This window comes from Lineus longissimus, chromosome 17 (assembly GCF_910592395.1).
Source record: "Lineus longissimus chromosome 17, tnLinLong1.2, whole genome shotgun sequence".
Taxonomy (NCBI): Eukaryota; Metazoa; Nemertea; class Pilidiophora; order Heteronemertea; family Lineidae; genus Lineus; species Lineus longissimus.
The window spans coordinates 13,496,655-13,519,995 of record NC_088324.1 but is presented as its reverse complement, the minus strand read 5'-3'; the positions used below and the strand labels follow the sequence as shown (position 1 = coordinate 13,519,995).

Sequence of the window (23,341 nt, the reverse complement as noted above, 5' to 3'; positions counted from 1 at the left end):
TCAATTGATTAAAATCTTGAAATCAATAGATGATTGAGCAACTTGAGCAAATGTAGAGATCATAAAACAATACAGTACCTTGATGAGATCGTTACAAACTCCTCCATTCTGGCAAGGGCTGCCCACACAATCATCGATGTTCAACTCACAGTGTGTACCATTGAAGCCAGTGTCTGTACAATTGCATTCGTAACTGAAAATAAACAACATGGAAAACTTGAGATATGAGATAAATAACAATCAGAATTCATGGTCTTTCTTCACAAATAGTCAAAATGTTGACATCTCATGATGAGAGTCAGGCTGGCTGGCCTAAGATATTGTTTCTTTAAAGTAATTTACCTCTCCAAAACTTTAGGGCAGTAGGCCCGAGGCCTTTGTCTAAATAAATGAGAAACACATATAACTTAAAGAATGCTTCAGAATCTTGAACCCAACTGAAAATCAAATGAATTATAACATGCAACCTGTCAAATAGGGCGTCAAAGCCCAGCAATGAACTCCAAAACATGCATCATGTATGTGCCATCCATGCTCATTTCACAAGGAATGCATTCTTTACGAGCGACATCTTTAAGACCTTGGGTCAACAGTAGTCAAGAGACAGCAAATACATACTGCAAACGTCAAATCTTCATAAGCTCCGTGGAAATATCTTTATCGCCAAAATCAAAAGCATGAATATCTCTACTTTTTAGAAACTTTTCCTGAATCTGGCGGTTGCAGTATGCAGTAGAATAGTAGAGAAGACGAGTAAGAGAAGGAACATCATAAGCAAATATAGAGAGGAAAGAAAAGAATGATATGTTTCCTTTTTCAAGAACAAGTACAGATCAGTGAATATACAATGGCAGTCTGATAGGGGTATCTCATTTTGTTTAGAAAGTGAAAATCTGAAGAATTTCAAACAAATGAAATTTTGGGTAATTCTACATCTTTTTAACACGTTTCAACATGACCATGAGAGTTTACTTTTCGAGATCGAGTGCCAGGTGTATTAAACTGAACAGAAACTCTTGCGTGTCTAATATGAACTTGTGTAGAAACGTCAACAGGGAAAGGAGATAGAGACGGAAGCATGCCATTATTTGGAGAAAGGATCAAAAGATAAGACACTGGTTCTACGTACTATCACAAAGACTACGCCCAGTCTGATGAAGAGTTTATTTTCACTGCTTGTGTCCCTCAAATAGCTATGAAAAGGGGCTGAACAAAGGCATTGACGAGTCCACACCCTAAGTAATTATAATCTTGCAGGCCCCCTTCATACGTAGGACCAGTGATGGAATGAACTAAACAGATTTCAGCAGAACATGCCCAATGCTTAATTCACTCATCAGTATTGCTCAAAGGGTTAATCAAAGGAAACATAACAATAGGAAGGAGAAAAGATGGTTAGTTTTGCATGATTTGCAGGGGTTGAAAATGATCCGAACTGCCATTGCGCTTCTGTGTGCTTTCGAATGTAACGTAGAAGGAAACTAGGTCACAAACAAACACTCAGTCAGAGAATGTCTCTGTTTTCATCTTTCCTCAATTATATCAGGACGTCAACCGACACGTAATCAGGCCCTGGAGGCAACATTCATCGGACTCATCCACTGCATAAATCTACAGCCCACTTCCATATCCTGGCCTTTATCATTCTGACTTCGCTATCATTTGGATCGCACCCTTTTCTTTTTCTTCATTCCAAAGTCGGCCTATAGCCCTCACCCCAAAAGCAAGGCAGCAGTACAGGTTTAACCACTGGAGGCTGACAGCTCTGTTATTTCAACCTCTGTTCAATGGATCATGCAATAACCTCAGAGAATCCTACCCTTCTACAGGAAATTGTTTAAGACAGAGACAGAAGTCAGTCATATTGACTGGTTCTAATAGGTACGATTGGGACAGCAGCGTACTGAAACATGAGACACAAAATACAAGTGACATACGAGGCAAATACATGAAATATTCACTAATTCACAGATAGGGTCAAATAATAGAGAGGGTACGCACTACTCCTACCCCTACTGACGTAAACTTGAAGTCGTTTTCGGACAAGCATGGCACACCTCATCAAAGAGTTAAACTGTTGGGACTCATTCTGCATTGGGACAAGTTAGACGTCCCCAACAAATTCAAGGCCGCCAAGTCGTTTTCATGACCAAGTTCACAGGGAGGACCGGCCTGATCACTGATGAATAAAATCACCTCGAAGAGGGAGTCAAAGTGGTGTGCAAGTTCTCTAATGGACATTGCAAAAGAAGCAATAATTAAACAGAGTGAGAAACTTCTTTTCAGTCTGAACATGAAAATACACTTTTTCTGGCAAAACCTTCCATCAAGCAAGCAACATAGCTTTACAATTTGACAGGTCACATCAGTTTACACCAAGGACACAGGTAGCAGGGACTTACGTCTTGTTCAAATGGATACCCAGGCGGTAGAGCTCACTGAGGAAATAGGAGCACGTTAGGACAGGAAAGCTACTTTGTGAAATTAATCCAAGTTGGAGACATGTAAGGAAATGAAACTGGGATTTCTGTTTTTGGATCAAGGGTGCCGTGTAATAATACCTCAGGTCCAGTGTGACACTGATTGTACCGTGTGACGGAAGATGAAAAAATAATCGATAGGAAAGTGTGTGCGAGTTGTGTTGTCAAAATATAAACAAAGCTTGTTAGCTTTTAGTGATTAGCTTTGATAACAGATGGAAGCACTGAATGGAAGTGACCTCGAACTGCTGATCGGTGTTGGTGTGGATATTTTTGGAAGTTGTGATGACAAAATTTGAGTTTCTTAAAGGCTAGTTAGTACTGAAAATTTAACTTAAATTTGCAACTGTGGTGTAAAATATGTCATGAATTACTCATGGTTGCCGCCGAGCATTTGAACCTCACCTGTTTATCTTGTCCAAACACGATCCATGTTGACACGGATTAGACAGGCACTCATCGATGTTGATCTCACAGTTAGTACCATTGAGACCCGGCAAGCATTCACACACATAGCCGTTCACCTTATCAGTACACTTCCCATTATACTGGCATGGATTGGATGCACATTCATCAATGTCGATTTCACAAGTTGGACCTATAAATTAGAAGAATGAAGTTGACTTGTTTTCATTTGTAATGTTTAGTTAGATAATTTGAGGGTGGCAGAGTGTAGAAAGTTGTCAGACTTACGCAAATAGCGTAAATAGCGGTTGATACTGTCTCGTTACAAATTGTTTGTGACCTTGGGCAAGCTGGAATCCTTAAATTGCCTCGTCATTTGATTGAGACTTGATGAAGGAATATTTACTCCCGAAATGTTTAACACAGGGGTTCCAAAAAAGTTCTTTTGGATTTATGACACCATCTCATTCCAGGTGCAAGAACAATTACCCCCAACTGTCATTAGCCTGACATTCATTGGAAAGGTCACCTTCCATTATCTACCGTACTGTTATCATTTGACTTCCGATCCATGTCATTTTGGGTATTTTGACACCTCCTAACCTTTTTAAAATAGTTCTGGTCCCAAAGGTTTCCTGGGAATGTAGTGTATCATACACACCTGTAAATCCTGATGCACAAGTGCAGTTGATGCCTCCAATACCACTAAAACTAGGTGCGCAGGTCCCCCCATTCTTACACTTCGGTAATGTGCCAGTTGCGGGTTTCATATCACAGTAGCTCATCATTACCTCACAGTTGAAACCTGTAATAAGAAGCACTAGATATAACACAGAGGATGGTTAATCTTCATGATCTAGATCAGTTGCCAGCATCATGTTTTCTGGTGTCTATGGATGATACGATAGAGTAGCAGAGCAACTCCCTACTGGGAGTCATTTCTCGAAGTTGTCACATCAAATAGCAGGTTACCTCCGACAGAGTTGAAATGACGTAAGGCTCCTACTCCGGAAAAAACATGAGACAAAACCAACGACTTGACATTTTCATGGATGCCAATTCGTTTTCACAATTACACTAACATACAAGTGATGATGAAAGTGTTACATGTAACTGATGACGTAATTGGCCAACTTTAGTGGGAATCACCTCGTTGTAGAAATGAAATTGGCCGTGCACCCACCCCCTCTACCTCTCATTCAGCTACAGCTGAAGCCCTGACTATTACTGCATCAGCTTTAAAAACTCACCTGTAAATACGTATCCCGCAAGAATAGCAGTAGCATTATCACATTGACACCGATAATATAAAGGACTTTGGGCCAATACACAAGTATTTCCATTCAGGCATATTTCAAGATCACATGCATCGATAGTATTCTCACAGTTGGTGCCATTATAACCGACTACGTATCTAGATCCACCATACTCTGTCAAGTCGACTGTTCTTTGTGGACACACGCACGTGTAGTTCCCGATGCCGTCCTTGCACTCGCCGCCATTTTTACACGGCTTCGCGGCACATTCGTTGATATTGTCTGTACAGTTGACTCCAGCAAAACCTGGAACGATATGAGTGAAGAAATACTATACAATGAGTAGAGGAAAGATATGTTTACAGACCATCATTGGGGCTACCAATCAACTCAAATGATATAACATCGGACTTTGGCAACAACATTAACACAAGCAACTTTTCCTTTCACACCTCTCCTTACAAGTTTTTTTGTCATCCATTTGGGGTACACTGGAGCACAGCAGATTTATTTCACTATTTATCTCAAGTTTTTAGCATGAGGGGATGAAACTTCTCCCAAAATTAGATTTCACCATTGCCAGAACCTATCTCTGCTGCCTAACGAGTCTCAATTCTAAAGACCTGAAAGAGAAATTCTCCAGGTCATACCAGCGCCCAGCCTGGCCTATGTCTTTCAATGTATTTCTGATCACGCATATCATGTTTCATGATCGTTAAACAATGAAAACACATGTCTTGTGATTACTGATGTATCAATCGATAGACTTGATGAATCATTAGAACATGAGATTTTTCCTTATACTCAATAAGCTATGTTCAAAAAGTGTCAATGGCGTGTTCAAATCTTCACACCATGTTTCACAGTTACGTTGCCATGCCACAAGATAAATAACCAGTCTACTGCCGGGGGAGGATTTTGATATATAGGTCGGTACAAATATTTCACAAGATTTCATGAACAATGACATGACTGAAGGCAAGACTAAATGCTGAAAAAAATTGTAATACAGGACGTCTCAAAGATATAAATCGTACTGCAAATGACGAACATGCTTCAGGTTCAAGTCAGCAACACATCACTGAGGGCCCTTCACCATTATGGAATGGAGGCCTTGATGGCCTCGTGAATGAAAACTGGAATGTTGAGACTCTGCCTTTACAATGTACGAATTGGCCCTCACACGTTTTACGATGTGTTTATACAGCATGCACAACATACATCTTCACACACAGGACACCCTCTCCATTATGGACACCCGATTTCTTGGTCCGGAATGGGTCCTCACATTTCAATTTGACCTTTGTAAACAGAACACCCCTATTTGGCAGATCCATAGGTGTCCATAAATAGAGTAGACCTACTGCAATATTGAGTATCAATCAATGGAATCCCGGACATTTCAAAAGAACCACCACGCACTTGTTGAACTTCCGTCTTCTGCTCACTAGAAGATGCCACTGGTTGTGACTCATGCTCTTTTGTCCGACACGCAGCCCCAATGAATTCCCCACCACAGTACGTATCACTGATAACTAGACCAATTTAGTGATATTTAACAAGAACATGAGCTGACTATCAATTTGGGCGGGTTCAAACTGTGCGAATACAATCTGTCTTTCGTTTTAGGCTCAAAGATGAGTCATCACATCATCTCCAAAATGAAGAGAGACACTGAGTACAGCTTGAAAGAGAGACGTCACAGTTTTGGAGGCCATCAGTCTCTCCTGAACCACATCTTATTCTGTCTCCATACAATAGGGACAGACATTTCTTTCAGGGAGATATTCAAGACTGTTACACCAGCAAGTGGAAACCTGCAGAAGCCTGACGCCATCGGCAGCTGTACATGAGAGTGTAAGCATTATTCATGCCAAATACATGCAATATATACAATATTGATATCCTCAAGTATCAATGGAATGCCACTGATGACTGACAGGCTGCACTTGATACATGAGGACTGGCAGGGCAGGTACGCCATATGCATCAGGGAAACCACAGGCAAGTGAAGATAAGGACTCAATTGCCTCCCACAGCCCCCTCAACTGACAAACAACCCTCACTCAGTGACAACACACACACAGAGAATAGTTCTCAGTGGGGGGGGGGCATAAGGTTTCCAATGTATATCCGACCCAGGGATCTCGAGACTGTAGCCAGGAGAGCTGGAGGGTGGTGTCTACGTTTTTCTGTCCATGACTCAATTTTGCTGATTAGCACCAACAACTTTCAGGTTTTTTCTTGCTAAGAACGAATGTTTATTGAGAGACCTTCTCACGCTAAAAAGTAGGCTGCAGACCTCTTCAACAAAATGAAACAAAGACTATTTCAACTACTTCACAAAATCTTAAATACTCTTGTTAATTGTTGACTATTTCACTTTCACTTGTGACTTTGGTGTTTCGAAGTTTAAAATAAGCTGTTTCGGTACATGATAAAGTTTCCCACATTGTTTTTTAAGATCAAAGATTATAAGGCCAGCTATGACCGAGGAAATTCAATGACCTGACCTCAGCAAGGCGTAATAATGTGTCAATCCATTGCAAGCATTGGATTGAAACATTCAGGCAGATTTTTAAAAGGGCATAGATTTATGATAAGCTTGTCAACCCAGCAGAAATGGTCAGACAGACTTGGTTCATTAGACATTAATTACTTACAATCTCTCATGATCGCATGCCAAGTGCCTGGTGAAAAGGCAAGTTAGTATCCTATTTTGTACAATTTTGATAATATCTTGCAATTTTCATATTGTAGGGCCACCACAAATCTACGAATTAATGATGCGTAATAGAATAGCATGCCTTGCATATATCACAGCTGTATTTTGTCACATGAAAATATAGCCGCACTTACACCACCTGAAAATGGACCACCATCTTGGTTCGGGAACCAATGCCGCACCATCGAAAATCCACCAAGCGCTTACACCAGCGCTGCAGCTAGTTATAAAATCCGGCTACAGATGGCGCGCAAACAATAAGCAGAACGCGGAAAGCCTTGGCAGAAAGCGCCATTTCGAAAGCGCCGCCTGGAGCCGAACCATCTAACTAGCTAATTGCCGATCCATTTGCGCTTACACCACGACAAAGCCGAGCTTTTAACAAGCCGGGCGAATTTGGACCATCAAGCTTGGTGGGACAAATTCGCTCGGCAATTTGTATCGGCAATGGATTGCCGAACCAATTTGTCGCAGCAATGTGGTGGTGTAAGTGCAATTGGTCCACCAATATTTCGTGGTGTAAGCGCAGCTTATATCAGAAAATATCTAACCTGTGAATTGCAAACCTGTGTGTGTATACAGATTATGTACAATAGATGTACCAGGCTAATGTGTATTATGTATATTTTTTGAATTTTTTATATTGTGACTAGGCACGCTTTGAAAATATAACAAAACATTGGCAGCAAATCGAAAGCTGATTTGAACCGGATGCATTCTTGATATTATGTGATACATATCAACAAGGATCCAACGAATATATACAGAAAGAGTGCAAAGTCTGAAGAAAGTAACTATTGTTCGAACAAACGTGGCAATCATAGTTAGATTATAGCGCTGATTTACAAGGATCAAGAATGCAGTGGAACATCCCATTAATGTACGAACCTGACCCACAGATAACCCCATACGTCATTTCTTGAGCATATATTCTACAAGCCCATAAAACGATAACGATACCTTACTTGTACTTTCCGATTCAATTAATATGACATCATCAGAAGACTATAAAACGGTACAGTAACCTTATATATCATAGATGATTCAAGTGAAGGAGTTCCCAACCCCCAGAATGCATCACAAGACCTTAAAGCCACGACAGATTTAGGCCAATGTATCAAGCAAAAAATATACATTACCTGTCGGACATGCACAAGTATAGTTGTTTACACCATCGTAACACACATTGCTATACGGACACGTCACATTCATGCAATCATCGATATTATTCTTGCAATTTTTGCCATCATATCCGAGAATGCACGTGCAGTTGTGGTCACGTTGTCCGATGGTGGTGTGACAAGTCGCCCCATTCATGCACGGCGCAAAGGAACATGCGTTGTATTTTTCTGTACAATTTGTCCCCATATACTCGGACGTGCAGTTACAAGTATATCCATTTATACCATCAATACAAGCCCCTCCGTTCCAGCATGGCGCTGACAGACAATCATCGATATTGACCTCACAATGTGTACCTGAAATTCAAGCAAAAATAACAAAAATTTAACTCACCAAATATGAAAAGAACTAAAATAATCCACATGTTTTAGAAACGTTCCGCATGCTTTGCCTGTACAGCAGAGCAAGCGATCCAATCAGTCTGATTTCCAATAGCACACTGTGTATCGTCTCGGGAATGCCGCCCAACTCCTAATATAGCCAATGACTAACACGCACAATAGAATTCTGTGGTATGGGGCACACAAAGAGACTCTCAACAGGTGACAATCTGTGGAATTTTTACCTGTATTGGTGACATCAAAGGGTATGCCTGATTGAGCAGGGTCAAGGATACAATAGGCCTAGATGTTTACATACATAGAGGCCTCTAAAGGGCATATTATGCATTACCTTTATTTCTGATTCACAAAGATTGACACTACAATAGGCCTAGATGTCTAATTGAGGATGCATATTTGTGATGCCTCACCAGAAAGAGGAACTATGGCAGGAGTGGTGGTCTTCATGTGACGATTAATGCACAGTTAGGGACTGGGTCATGTTGATTCAATGATTAATACCTTCCGCGTACAAGTATGAATGGTTTCAATATTCTGTGAAATTGAAGAGACTCCACTGAGTGGGACGACCCCAGCGATAACTCGATCTACCCTTCCTTTAAGACTTGACACATCATCATTTTGGTTTGAACTTGAAATTCTAAAGCAATAAGAACTCTCAAAACAAAGAGAATGTCAATTTCAAGAGTGGGAGTCTTCGGAGTTGTTTGTTTTCGAGAAAAGTGGGTGCCTATTGGTCAACCCATTAATAAACAGTTGACAGTATTCTGCAGCGCAGTAATAGTGCATACAGAGGTCTAAGAGCTAAGCATTAATGTGGACATCTTGAAATATTAATTTTTGTTATACAACAGGGTTTTATAATGAGAGTGCGATCAATTAGTTGAATAAACTTCCGACACACAATACAATGAGATTAACGAATACAGCACGCTACATGTAATTGCCAGGTGTGGCAATCACAGACGGAGTAGTCAGAGCTTAATTGATCTTGGGACAGCCATTTCACAGGTTCATTTCTCCCAGTACTCACTCAACTCGCATGATATTAAGGTAACTAAATAAAAATTTGTCATAGGCAACAGTGGGATTAAACCAGGGAAGACGTTTCGAGGGCCCCTCTCTTGAATTCCACGGACAGTAAATGCTTAAGCCAAACGCTCAAACCACTGAGTAGGGTCCTTTCAGGAGACGAAGAACATTCCCCACGTTCGACCACCACCGTATTCTGGAGATGATGTCAACCGTTGCAAGATCTGATATGAGGTGAAATCAGTACTGCTAGACCACAATGAAAAAGTCCTGTCCGTAACAAGCCTTTATTAGCAAAATCAAGCTTTCAGTCCGTGTCTCGATCTGTCTATACAATTCATACATCTGCTGTCTGTATTCTATGCGAGGCCCGTCGGCTCTTTACACAGTATGTAATCACAACAACACACTATTATTGTATAACCCCAAGATATGATTGGTATGTGAGAATATCATGAGTATTCTCAAAATGTGTATACTGGGAGGGGACCAAACAGCACACAGTCTTAAACAAATAATTCTTAGCACACAATTGTTTTCATTTCATTGTTTTCATTTCATATCACTTGTGTGACCGGTCAGGGAATAGATGATATTTTGAATGTCAATATGATAGTGTGGCCTTTGTTTTCACGAACCCCTTCACCTTCAAGCTCTTTGCCAGGCTTGTATATGAGACATTACCATATGCCATAACTTTGGGCGTGGTGATTTTGGTCTTTTTGATACGAACTCTTCAGCTCTGCTTGAAAAACAGTTATTCCCAACATCTATGCCTCGACTTAACACTAGTTCTAAACTTGAGTTGAACTCGCCACTACCCATATATTTCAGTTGAACTTCCTGAGGCAATACTTTTCCAGAACCTTGGCAACTCCCGAGTTTATTCAGGCCTTGGGACACTAATTTTAGGTTTGCAAACATCTCTATGTCAAAAGACACACAGAGTTGTGTTTGAGCAATCACATATAGAGCAGTAACCACTTCTGTCTCCAAAAACATAGCTCAATCATGACATCGGACAACAAATATTCACAGGATAAGTGTCTCCATCTTGCAGAGAATGAGAGTACTAGGATCAATAAACCCAAATGACCAGCAGATTGCCTCCTGGCTGATCACTGAAGCGAAATCTTAGTCAAAATCTGTCAGCTTTCAGATAGGCAAGCTGAAGTGGAGTGACCGGGAGGGAATTAATACCAATTCAATGAAATGTAAATAAAACTCACCATTGAATCCGAGGACACAGGAGCAGTTGTAGCCATTGGTCAGTTCGTTACACTTTCCCCCGTTCTGGCACGGATTCGAATTACACTCCAAGATATCCTCGGTACAGTTTTCCCCTGTCCAACCTTGGGTACAGGTGCAGTTGTATCCGTTAATCTGGAAAAACAATTCAAAGATCGAAATGTAATTTCAGGTTTTCTGTTTCTGTTTTCTGTTCTGTCGTAAGGGGAATGACTCTGGCAAGAGCTCCAGCCAACCTTCCTCCAAGATGCTCTGCGTAAAGCAATTTCCATATGTGCTGAATAAAGAATCCTACTTTTGTGCCATCTTAGCTTGCTTTGCTTTAGCACTATCACCACATTCACGTAATTTCATGAATATAAGGAGACATATTTAAATTGCAAAGGCTGGCCTCTTAGTTCTTTTGACCTTTGTTTTCATTAGTCTGACATTGGTTCACTTCAATGGAAGTTAGAGCCCTTCATCTTAGACCGGGAAGAAACCCTCTACAGCATTGGCTTCAACCATGATAAAACATAAAGGAGTGCTCTATGCTAGTTCTACTCGCAACGAATAACTAAGAATCTCTCCATAAACAATTGGGTGTCGGCATCCAAATAGGCAGCACTGATTTTCACTAGGGTAAGCATCAAAATGATGACAAAACTTTGTGGTGGCCTGTCCCCTACTGGTTGTGGAAGATGATGGGGACAAGACATGGTGCAGACCAGGTGACATTACAACAAATTGTGAAATACTGCATGGACATTGCTGCATGTGCATTATACCTCAACTGGTGCAATACTAGTCGAATGAACCATCAACGTTTTTTCTGAGTAATGGCCGCTGATGAGAGAGTTAAGACGGTAAAAGAAAGCTCCTTCGAAGTATTTTTTTCTTTTATCGTCTCAAGTTTTAAGACTAGTGCAATACGATATGTTCCTTTTTTTAGCAATAACAACACAAATGACATTACAACATCCACACTCACCCCCTTTTAACAAAGGTGAAAAATATATAACATTAGAATATCATTTCCAGAGGAATGCTGTAAATGTTTTGTATAACCGAATGACAGAAGTAACTTTCAACTGACATGACACTTTGTGCTCGTCAAAATCCCTTTTCTTCTGGATCATTTAGATGGACCACAACTTGATATTCTAGAGTGCCTCTGTGGAGAGTTCATGACAGAAGTATTTGTAAAGTGCTTTGAGACAGAACTCAGTCAGAATAACTTCAGCGCTTCGCAAGCTCACCTGATCGTTACACTTTGCCCCATTTATACAGGGGTCAGGATGACACTCATCTATGTTCTCAGTGCAGTTGTCACCGGTCCAGCCAGCATAACACTCACACCTGTAGTGGTTCACTTTATCATGGCATCTGAAATAAGAAGATACATATTTGAAAAGCTACCTCACCAGACACAACTTCTGACATACAGGCCAAACTGAAGACGAGAGAAGACAGAGAAGATCGTGCTTGAGCTGTCTGGGCCTGCATCTCATACGACAACCATGGACAATTGCCACAATAAGCCAATACTTAATCAAGTCCACTTTGAAAATTACTCACTTTCCATTCAGACAGGGATGTCCTGAGCATTCATCAATGTCCGTCTCACAAAACGTCCCTATGAAGCCCGCAACACAGGAACATTCAAATGCATTGACTAGATTTTTACAGGTGGCGTTGTTTTGACATGGGCTGCTTAGACATTCGTCCGTCTCAACACAGGGATCTGTTGTATTTGAAGTGCCTAAAAGATGCAAAGAAAATAGAACCGGGTCATCGAAGGTTGGACTAGGATGCAGACAGGTTATCCAATACTGGTCTATATTCCGACCAACAAGGTCAGCCCTCTGCTTTAACCCCTCCTTTAATACGATTGCTCTTCAGATTCTTGTTTGTTGTATCTTGTTCCTCTTTGTGTTTCATATAATCAGCTTAAAACGTCTGAAGAAGGCAGTAGCTTTGGTCAGTTTGTCCTTCCCCTCTACAACTGGTTGTGTCAACTCGCCAAATGTCTCTCCTCAAGGCTGGAACAGATTTGTATGATGTGAGCCAGGGGACCTTGGTCCCCGAAATATAGGCAAAGGTCAGTTCTCCAGGTGGTGACGGATCCCAAGTGAAAGATCACTGCTAAATCTGCAATGGTCAGTCTCTTTTTATTATAAATTGAAGTAGAAAAGTATAGATATCACTTCTGATTGAGATAAATATTTTAACTATGGCTGGGACTTGGAAACGTGTACCTGTATAACCTGCCTTACAATCACAGGTAAACATGTTCAGCCCGTCTTTGCATTCCCGATTCGCCGAACACTGTACGCCCAGACAGTCATTGACGTTGTCTTCACAGTGGATACCGGTATACCCCACCGGGCATGAGCAGTTATAGTAGGCAAGATAGTCATGGCATTGGCCACCATTCTGGCAGGGATTCGATAAACACTCATTCACCTCCTGAAAAGTTCAGATGAGATTCCAGATTAGGTACAAAACTCAAAATCCAAAGGGTATATAATGGCAAAGATATGTATGCATGTCAGTGCAAGAGCCTAAAAACAAAATCAATGACTGTAAAACCTCGCTGTGAAGACACCTGTGGGTGTGACAAATGCTGTCCTTAAAGTTAAATTGAGAGGAAATTTGATTACTACAGAGGTCAAATCAAACAGCCATGGCGAGATGGGGTGTCCTCTGGAAGAGGTGGCTGTTGATATGAAATCCTGTCTGATCTTAATACTGATTGATCACAAACTGATTAGCCTGCAAGTGTAATCAATACTGACCGTTTCTCAACCAATTGGCTGATCATATTTTAATTGATATTTGATGCGACTTAAGTGGATTACCACTATCTGTTTCAACACATAGGAAATCATAGGATGAGAGTAATCTCAAAAACCTCTTATTCCTAAACTAGCAATACACCTAGGGCCCCCTATTGATAACTTAAGTAATCAATGCACAATGCTGGCTTTGTTAACAGTTGTCAAGTTTAATCGCAACAACTGTCACAAAGTATAAATTTTCAAAGCCTCCAGAAAAGTTCCAACCTACAGCATCACAGTTCTTTCCACCATATCCATTAGTGCATGAACATTTATAACTTCCAAACGTGTTACTACAGGATCCATTCACACAGGGGGAAAGGGTGGTGCACTCATCAATGTCATTGGTACACTGGCTCCCTTGGTAACCTGAAAAACAGATCACGGGACATCATCGTCCATCATAAAAAACACTATCATCATCTTCACGTCATGTTCCCTCAAGATCTTGCCAAACACGATTAGATCCCCCTATTCTGTAAAGTTTATTTGTTAAACTTTTGATTGATTACGATGTATCCACTCTCAATCATATGGCCATCACATTATGTGATGTGAGTTCATGAGCAGACCCGAGACAGCTTCTCTGGACTAGACCTATCATAGTGACCTTTGCTGTAAACCGCTTTATGAGACAGACCCTGGTAAGGCCAGAGCGATAGATTTTTTTAGTACAACAAGACACAATCTTAATGATGTGCAAGAGCCAGGTGTCACTGTCATCACTTGATAAAATCATCAAATATTATCAGTATTATGCATCACAAGTGTTCTCCAACATCAGATGTACTCTTGATTGGTCATCACTGTCATAAAATCAGCGCATGTACAACGTGTAGTCAAGGATGGGATAGGATTTTAATCATTTACTAGGTAATGTGGATAACTGGTTCTAATGTACAACAATGATTTCATTTTATGTTAGATCTTTGAGATGTTTTATCATCAATATTTCATTGGGAGGACTTGATAAAACCAGCAGTGGAGTGGAATATACACAGTGATAACAGACCCACTTCAAACATGATAAAATGTAGTAAACATTATCAACCCAGCCTGTCTTTTCACATGGTTGACTGCTAATGTACAACGTCAAGTTTTCAACATCATCATGACCAAGTGATGTGTGATGAGGGTTTAATGAAGTTTCTTGCCCAATGTTACCCATGAACTAAACAATACTTACCTGTACCAGAACAATTGCACCTATAGGAATTGACAGCATCTGTACAGAAGCCATTATTTTTACATGGCGATGATGAACACTCGTTGATGTCAATCTCACAGTTGACGCCTACATATCCTGAGAGAAATACACATGTTCAATTTAAAATTTATCATGTTTATGATGACATTCTGTTAAAAGAGTTTAGTAGGAAGGACAGTTCTATATTAAGTCTCTCTTGAGGTCCAAATGCAAGACAAAACAATTTGCTTGATTATCGATGAAGTATTAACAGGTATTAGCATGGCCTCATCCATAATGACCAACTAACACAATTGACCAATGTGGCTATTGTGGAAATGAACAACACTCAATCACATCAATGGTCATCGATCAATGTTTATGAAATGTTCATTCATGTTTATAACTCAATCACAGGCTGCAATCAAAACCCAACTCCGCCAAGTACAAACATCAGAAACTGGCATTCATCCATGTACGCTACATGCAATATCACTTATCAGCATACAACTTTATTGCAGGGTTGGGGCAAAATATTTAAACTGGCAATAGGATCACAGTCAGCTAGTGGACTGGGCTGCATCTGTAACTTACCATCAAGGCAAATGCACTCATAACCTAAATGAGTCGTTGTCACGTTCTGACAAGTAGAGTTGTATTTACAAGGATCCAATGAACAGCCGATGGAACCTGCAAAGACGAGGAACTTGAGAGACAAAACGATAGAATTATATAATAGAATAGGCCAAGGTTTAAGGCCAAGACATCGATATTCTAATTTGAACACAATTTCTCGTCCTTTGGCCTTATCAAAAAGAAAGATGTTTTATTTCATGCATTTTGAAAGTGAGAGGTTCATTCCTCTACAGAACTGACAAAAAAGATGTCACAATTCAATAATTGGCAGAGTAGCACATGCTTTTCATTTCGACATTTTGATATACGTCAGTATGCCTGCATGTATAGTCTTGTTTTTAAAAAGATTTTAAAGTTCTATGTATGATATATTAATGCATCTTTATCTTATCTTGTTATGTCGAGAGATGTTTTATGTTCTGATATGATTGCAGGTCAAATCTGCTCGAAAAACACTGTTCTGCCTATCCTAATGACGACATAACATTTTTTTAACCTGACAATATTCTGAAGCACTGTAACTATCAAATACAAAGTCAAACTAACAACAGAACATGAAATAACGAAAGATTTCTTTCAATCACACACTCAAGTCTCCTACCATTGACCATCAGGTCCTCCCACAACTCTATCATGTCATAATCGACTTTTCCTATCAACGAGATGTAAATCAGTAATGCAAAACACATGACTTAATTGCGATCAAAATTATTGGTTGAAAAGGCATCTAGCCTTTAAGTTTTCATGTTAATGATGTCAAAGACAACCACTGACGAATGAAGATATCTAGAGGTGAAACCTGGTCATTTTTACGTAAAATAGAAACATGTTTCAAAAGTTGCTGCATTGGTTCTGGTAGCATGAATATTCCAGCTCAAATTTGCCTCCGCAACTGCAAATTATTGATTAATTTTATTTTTGACTTGAAGACTTACCAAAAAACGTTTGACAATCAGATCCACCATATCCTGTGGCACAATCGCAGGTATAAGATTTAAAACCATCTTTACACGTGCCGCCGTTTTTACAAGGATAATTCCAACAATCGTTGATGTCATCTGTTCCTGGAAACAGTAGATCAAATATGACATCACCTCATCATACAGATACCTTACAAATAAAGAATAAGTTCTGGGAATTCAAGATATTTTATCATCTGTGTCCTACTATCAGCACCATACCATGGAAACTGTGGTGTCTTCTGAGTAAACAGACAGATATTGTATCCATGCAGCAAGAGGACATAAATACATTCCAACATTGCATTTCAGGAATATACAGACCATAAATGTATATATTCGCCCTTCACGAAGTGTTGTTTTACTTCATGCTATTTTGTGTCGACATTATCAAAAAGGAAGCTGTCACATCCAACTAATCTGGTGAACCCTTTGCTACGTGAAAAGTTATCCAGTTTGGCCAAAATATGAAACCAATTATCTCACTGACAGCTTATACTTACCACAACCTGACTCGCTATCTAAAGGACAAGAATTCCAGACTACACCTGTATCCGACACCGCCTGACTCAACTCTATCGTACTCCCCTCAGAAATACATGCAACTATGTCACCTCCGACGACTAAATCTCCTCCACTTAATGAAATATCCCATAAATATCGCCGATATGTGGCGCTACTGTTTGATATCACATGTAAAAACTTGACAGTAGCACCTTCTTCTACAGACACCTTCACCTTTCCTAAATCAAATTTGATATCAACCGTGATCCAAGAATTTTGGTTAATGTTGCTCCCGATGGTGTCGCCATCGACTGTCCCATTGACACTCCACCTAATTTCTAATGAACCCGTACTTGATAAAGAAACATTAAAATAGTCCCCCGAAGTCCCTTTTTGATAAATTATTTGTCCCAATGAGCAAGTTCGTATGCCGAACACTGTTTGATGACGCAAGTCGATGACTGTTTTCAAGATGGCAGATGTTTTGTTGAAATAGCCGCGCGATCCTGAGGCCAAAATGAACCGCCAGAGGATGGAAAATACCGCCGCAATCAGCATCCCTGTAAAGAAAATATATTTGTTGGGAGGACCACAAGACCTCAAGTCATAGTCAAGCGATAATCTTAAGAATTCTGGCGAAGCAAAATACCTGAACACAAAACAGGGAGAACAAGTCAATGTGCTTCCAGGGGGAGTTTAAAAAGCGAAGACATTTCAATGACTCTGCTGGCCGATACCATGATGTCACAGATGATGGCGCAGACCGTTACTGCACATGGGCGTGATCAAATCTCTGCAGACTGGCCTGGAAGACATGAACATGTAAAGCCACCAATCAATTTCTCCATTAGTTTAGAACTCGCAGCATTGGCTTTAGATGGGAGAGTATATCATTGCTGTAGCCAAGGAGGGGTGGTACTAGAACTTTTGGAACAGACCAAAGAGGCCAAACATGTTAGACCTATAATTGTTTAGACTGTGGCTTGCAAAGAATACATTGAATCTGCATTTTGATATCACCTTAAAGCGAACTGAAACCGCCGAGCGATTTATTCAACTTTTCGACTTTCACCGCCCGAGAAAGTCAAACTTCCAACTTCCTATTCGAGTTCAGATTTGTAGCTCCGCCCCCAGTGCCCGAGCATGCGCAGTTCAATTTGTTATTATTGAGAATCATGTGAGAATCACGTGAGTCATGCGATCTTTCATTCATGAATGAGTAAATAGTAAATTCCATAGTAGTGACGTCACTGAATGATTGACAGCTAGGCGCCATGTTTCATTCATGCCTCGTTCTGATCACCCGATACGCGGGAAATGAAAACGAGGTCATACGAACTGGCTTGGCGGTTCCAGTTCGCTTTAATACCACATTTATTCAGGAACTAAATCAAATGTGGCACCCGTTATCAACAAGGAATGTGGCATAAAGATATGGGTCAATTGGCTAAGGTGCATGACCTGTGGCTGGGTATCTCTAATAGACACTAATTTGCTACAAAGTATATCACACCCAGAATGGTCAGACGAGATCGAAACCTAACAAATTATCAAAGAAAGCATATGCCAATGTGAAGGCGAATATGCAAATACTGAACATGTATCTGGAATAAAATTTTCTATGTATTGTCAGACATGTATTGTACATGTCTTGTTTGGCCGGAGGACAACCTTCAGGGAGGAATTATCCTCAGGGACAAACGTCAGTCCCAGATGACCATAACTGTCGGAGGTCTTCAAGTTGACAGTATTGTTCATGGAGTTTGACCCAGAAGATAAACCTATAACACAACAGCCCAAGACTGTTTTGTCCTCGGCATGAAAGCTTCAGACTTGTAACAGTCTCAGGTTTTGATACTTTACCAGGACAGTCTGAATTTTTGGGTATAGTAACATAAAATACATAATTTTCATTAACAGCTTTTTAGTCAATGAATTCAATGGTACACACATAGGCCCATGCCTAAATATCAAATCAATTCTACCTTTCCTAAAATAGCTTGTTGTTTCAAAAGCTGTTATTCAAACTATTCCCTACAGCTCAATCGTCTTTGCACAATATCGGAATGCAGGCTAAATGTCACAGGATTATTTTCATCTTCATGTATATGAACCTGGGGGCAAAATAACTGATATCTATTGTGCGAAATGAATAATTTATCACATTGATTGAACTATTTGGAGTTCAGCTGATATATGGCTACTGACAACACTAGCATCATGCTAGGACGAATTTTCTACCACACCGTGTAAACTGCCTCGCCTGATTGCAACATGTAGGCCTACCTCCAAGGATCAATTAATAATCACAAATTCTGGCACTGAATAAATCATTGAGTTTTTGGCAACCTGTAATTCCGAGCCATACATAGCAGTAAACGGTCAGGTGAAACATCTGAATTATTCAGTCTGTTTTGAAAATGCTCTCATTTTAAATACACATGCCAGATTCAAGCGAAACAAGCCCACATGATCGTTGGCTGGTGAAGAGGCAGGGGTAGGCTATTAAATCCACAGCCATCTTAACTGAAAGTCTGTAAAAGGTGAATCCCGAAGAGCAGACAAAGGATCAGACATGTAAATAGCATGAGGAATTGCTGGATCACAAAAAATTTTATCTCACTTTTCTGGGTGTTTGATACACAGTACTGTAGGAAACACAGTCATTATATGTCAAGAGACATTTCTCTGTAGACATGTAACAGGATTGAAAAGACATTTTTTAGGTCTCTTCAAACGTTCAAAGTAAACATAGTCAACTTTTAATCCCCTACCATACATACAATCACTTTTTACTAGCAGTGTACAGTTAGTATTTTAAAAGCAAAGAAGTGCTTTCATTCATGTCATTCTGACCTAACTTTAGACCCACATGGATTTAAAATGTATTTGTACAAGTTGGATGGAGCAGTGATATACACGGACAATCCCAAATTCCTTGTGAAACAATCGGCCAGTTTGTAATATCACTTGAGGCCTCTAGACACAAGGCAAGAGTGAGGCCTTAACAAGACTGACTGGCAGCCTTGTAGGCCTCTGGTGATGATGGCAACTTTCACATGTTTTTAAAGGGAAACATGGCAAGGCTTGAAATACACTTTTTAAACCCCCCCCCCCCCCCCCCCCCCCCCCGATATTTTTGAGCCTTCCATGGCTCAAGTCAATATACCTCTTTACAATGTTCTGGTGTGAAGCGCCACGGAAACAAGTGATTCTTAAATTGTTGCAACCTGCAATTATAATTGCTAGTGTGTGATCTCCTCTGTGGGTAAAACCGGTAATTGCTGGGTTTAATAGTGATTGCCGGTTGCTACAACCACTGATTCTTGTCACAGGCACCGTGAAGATCAAAAGTAGAGTCATTCATTGGTCAAAGTAAGACAATGGCCAATATCAAAAGAAAATTTGCCCCTTGTTCAAAATTGGATCTATAGTCATTTTATCACCTGCTGAGGCTGCACTCTAATTACTCAGTTATCACGTCGAGCCTTCCAGGGATTTTCTACATGGCATTCATACTTGAACTGACCTTATTCATGCTTCTAATCTTTCCTTGATTGAATAACAAAGGAATATTATATTTATAGGCAAAGAAGAATGCAACAGATTTCTTCTACATGACAAAGTGCATAACGAAGCAAGCAGAACTTAGTCAATAGTGGTGTAAATCAAATTGTCTGAAGGTTATAGGCCTGTAGGGGACCATACTGCCAATCAAGAACCAATACTGATGAGATCAATAATAGGCCTACTTTCTTGAGAAACGCAAATTCCACACGAGAAAGAAGAGGTATCCATAACGACTAACACTTGAATCACTAAAATATTTTATATTATCGCAGAAAAAGTTCTGAGATGGTCCCTATACAAAAGTTTTGACAGGCAATAACGTTGAGTAATCGATCAAAAACAGCCAAAAACGTGTGTTATAGTTGCCAAATCGGGCTAAAAACTCACCATGCAAAGGATGCTGTGTTTTTCTTGAGGTATTCCAAAAGATATGCATGTTTTAGGCTATAATAACTCCATAATCAGTAAATAAAGTCACAGCTTTTCCGCACATGTGTGTACTCGAGCATGTGGGTGTTGTATACATTGGTCATGTGACCTACTTGGCCATATTTGGAACGAAGCAGGTGGCGTCTTGTAAAAATAGAATAAAACCCGAACAAAGCCCTCAAAGAAATTCCAGTGCACTCGTGTATGATATTTAAGCAAATTATGGTCAATACTGGCCTGTGTTAGCACAATAGAACACTTAGCAGAGGGATCAAAACTACCGTTACACTATTTAGTGCTGCCCTCGTCGGCATAATTTGTAACTAAACGTCTCAATGGTGTCCTTAGCACAACCAAGCAAGTTGTGCCAATGTCTTCGCAAGTGAAAAAGATAACCGCTATCTTGACGAACACGGTTTGAATACATTAGCTGATGAATGCATGTGTCTTTATGACATGGCCACTGCACTACAGTCCTAGTCTACACTAATACATCGTCACCACCTAGCACCAAAAGCCTCCCTAATCCAACCGGTTAACCAAAAGAATCGACTCGAATCTAAATTCAAATCCGGCATTGCTGGCGCCAAAGACTATTTCTTTTGACCCTGTTGACCTCGCTTCTAAAGTTTTTTGAGAAAGCCATTCAAACATTTAAATCAACTGCGAGCATTATCTATAATATCACCGAGCTATAGAAATACGATATATCAAGAAAACTCTTTCGCAATATTGAATTATACGATTATCTGGGACTATTTGTACCCAATTACTCTTCCGCCAGCGTGACCTCGTCACAATCATGGCGCTTTTTCAATATGGCGACGAATTGAACAAGGTAAATCCCTGTCTATCGGCCCCCTACAGTTAAGCGTTGATGGCCTCGGCCGTTAGACAGTTGCACTAGGGATTGGATGGTTACGGGTTCGAACCCCGGCGAATCTTTTTTTCGTGTTTTTTTTAAACATTTTCTTATTATTATTCATTCATGTACGTTTACCAGGCGCGAATCCAAGCGGGTGCACTGGACGCACGGCTCCTAATTGATGTAAACTTTTTTTAATTGACCACTCATGAAATTTTGGAACACACCTGTCCAGGAATTTTGATGAGAAATGCAGTGCACGCTCCCTCTTTTTTAAGTTCCTAGATTCGCCGGCCCTCTTATACCATCATCTTATACCATTGTGAATATTATCATGAAGAAAATCCCTTCACCCGAACTTTTCAAGCTGAAGTACACACAGATTCCAGGTGTTCGAGCACTTCAGAGAATGGTTTGACTAGTAGGCGGCTTGAATTCCCGAGGGTACATTGAGGCCAACAACTATTTTGGTTGACCTCGATTCCAAACCCTTTTTCAAAATGGCCATTCAAACCATAAAATCAGCTACCATCTTTCTTTGTTGAAGGGACAACTTTGGTGTGAGACAGGCTGTTTTTCATGCAAAATAGCTTCAAGTAGGACCGTGACTTCTCAAGGAGCTGAGAGAATTGTTGACATACCATCAAACTGCAAAAAAGATCTCATCAAAACGGAATGTAACTGTACGTTTGCCAAAAAATCTAAGATTTGCAAGTCATGTCAAACCCGTCTCACATTACACGCTTAATTCATTATTAGTGATGCGCATTTTGTTTGTTACTACAGTGATGAGCAGGCGGATAGTTTCAAATTGCAATGTACATATCACTTCCCTGGCCACCTAAATCCCACACCGAAATTGTCCCTTCAAATCACGTTCACGGAGCTATATAGATATACGATTGCCGTGTGCATGGGCATTTCCAACTCCAAAAGAATCGACTCGAATCTTAATTCAAATCCGGCATTGCTGGCGCCAAAGACTATTTCTTTTGACCCTGTTGACCTCGCTTCTAAAGTTTTTTTGAGAAAGCCATTCAAACATTTAAATCAACTGCGAGCATTATCTATAATATCACCGAGCTATATAAATACGATATATCAAGAAAACTCTGTCGCAATATTGAATTATACGATTATCTGGGACTATTTGAACCCAATTACTCTTCCGCCAGCGTGACCTCGTCACAATCATGGCGCTTTTTCAATATGGCGACGAACTGAACAAGCTAAATCCCTGTCTGTCATACAACTTCAGTAAAGCCTTGATAGCCTCGGCGATTAGACTGTTGCACTAAGGATTGGATGGTTACAGGTTCGAACCCCGGCGAATCTTTTTTTCGTGCTTTTTTCAAACATTTTCTTATTATTATTATCTTTTTCCAGTTCCTAGATTCACCGGTCCTCAACCATCGTCTTATACCATTGTGAAGATTATCATGAAGAAAACCCCTTCACCCGAACTTTTCAAGCCGAAGTACGCGTATTTCAGGTGTTCGAGCAGTCCAGAGATTGGTTTGACTAGTAGGCGGCTTGAATTCCCGAGGGTACACTGAGGCCAACAACTATTTTGGTTGACCTCGATTCCAAACCCTTTTTCAATATGGCCACATATATATATAAACATTAATTAGGAGTCGTGTGTCTGGTGCACCCGCTTGGATCCGCGCCTGATAAACGTACGTGAATAAATAATAATAAGAA

General features: G+C 40.2%; 1 protein-coding gene across 1 annotated transcript in view; it reads right to left on the bottom strand.

Annotated features, from left to right (window-relative positions):
- The window catches only part of LOC135501854 (protein crumbs-like), a 35,969-nt gene extending 15,157 nt beyond the window's left edge, over positions 1 to 20,812 (bottom strand). Inside the window, exons 1-15 of the mRNA XM_064794233.1 lie at positions 20,731 to 20,812; positions 16,773 to 17,333; positions 16,246 to 16,374; positions 15,269 to 15,364; positions 14,675 to 14,791; positions 13,718 to 13,857; positions 12,907 to 13,117; positions 12,227 to 12,410; positions 11,908 to 12,034; positions 10,651 to 10,804; positions 8,006 to 8,344; positions 4,136 to 4,447; positions 3,547 to 3,690; positions 2,886 to 3,078; positions 79 to 193 (exon numbers count right to left, since the gene is read on the bottom strand). Coding sequence (XP_064650303.1) covers positions 79 to 193; positions 2,886 to 3,078; positions 3,547 to 3,690; positions 4,136 to 4,447; positions 8,006 to 8,344; positions 10,651 to 10,804; positions 11,908 to 12,034; positions 12,227 to 12,410; positions 12,907 to 13,117; positions 13,718 to 13,857; positions 14,675 to 14,791; positions 15,269 to 15,364; positions 16,246 to 16,374; positions 16,773 to 17,333; positions 20,731 to 20,779 — 2,871 coding nt within the window. The 5' untranslated portion in view covers positions 20,780 to 20,812. The remainder of the gene's footprint in view (positions 1 to 78; positions 194 to 2,885; positions 3,079 to 3,546; positions 3,691 to 4,135; positions 4,448 to 8,005; positions 8,345 to 10,650; positions 10,805 to 11,907; positions 12,035 to 12,226; positions 12,411 to 12,906; positions 13,118 to 13,717; positions 13,858 to 14,674; positions 14,792 to 15,268; positions 15,365 to 16,245; positions 16,375 to 16,772; positions 17,334 to 20,730) is intronic.
- Between the last annotated feature and the right edge of the window lie 2,529 nt (positions 20,813 to 23,341).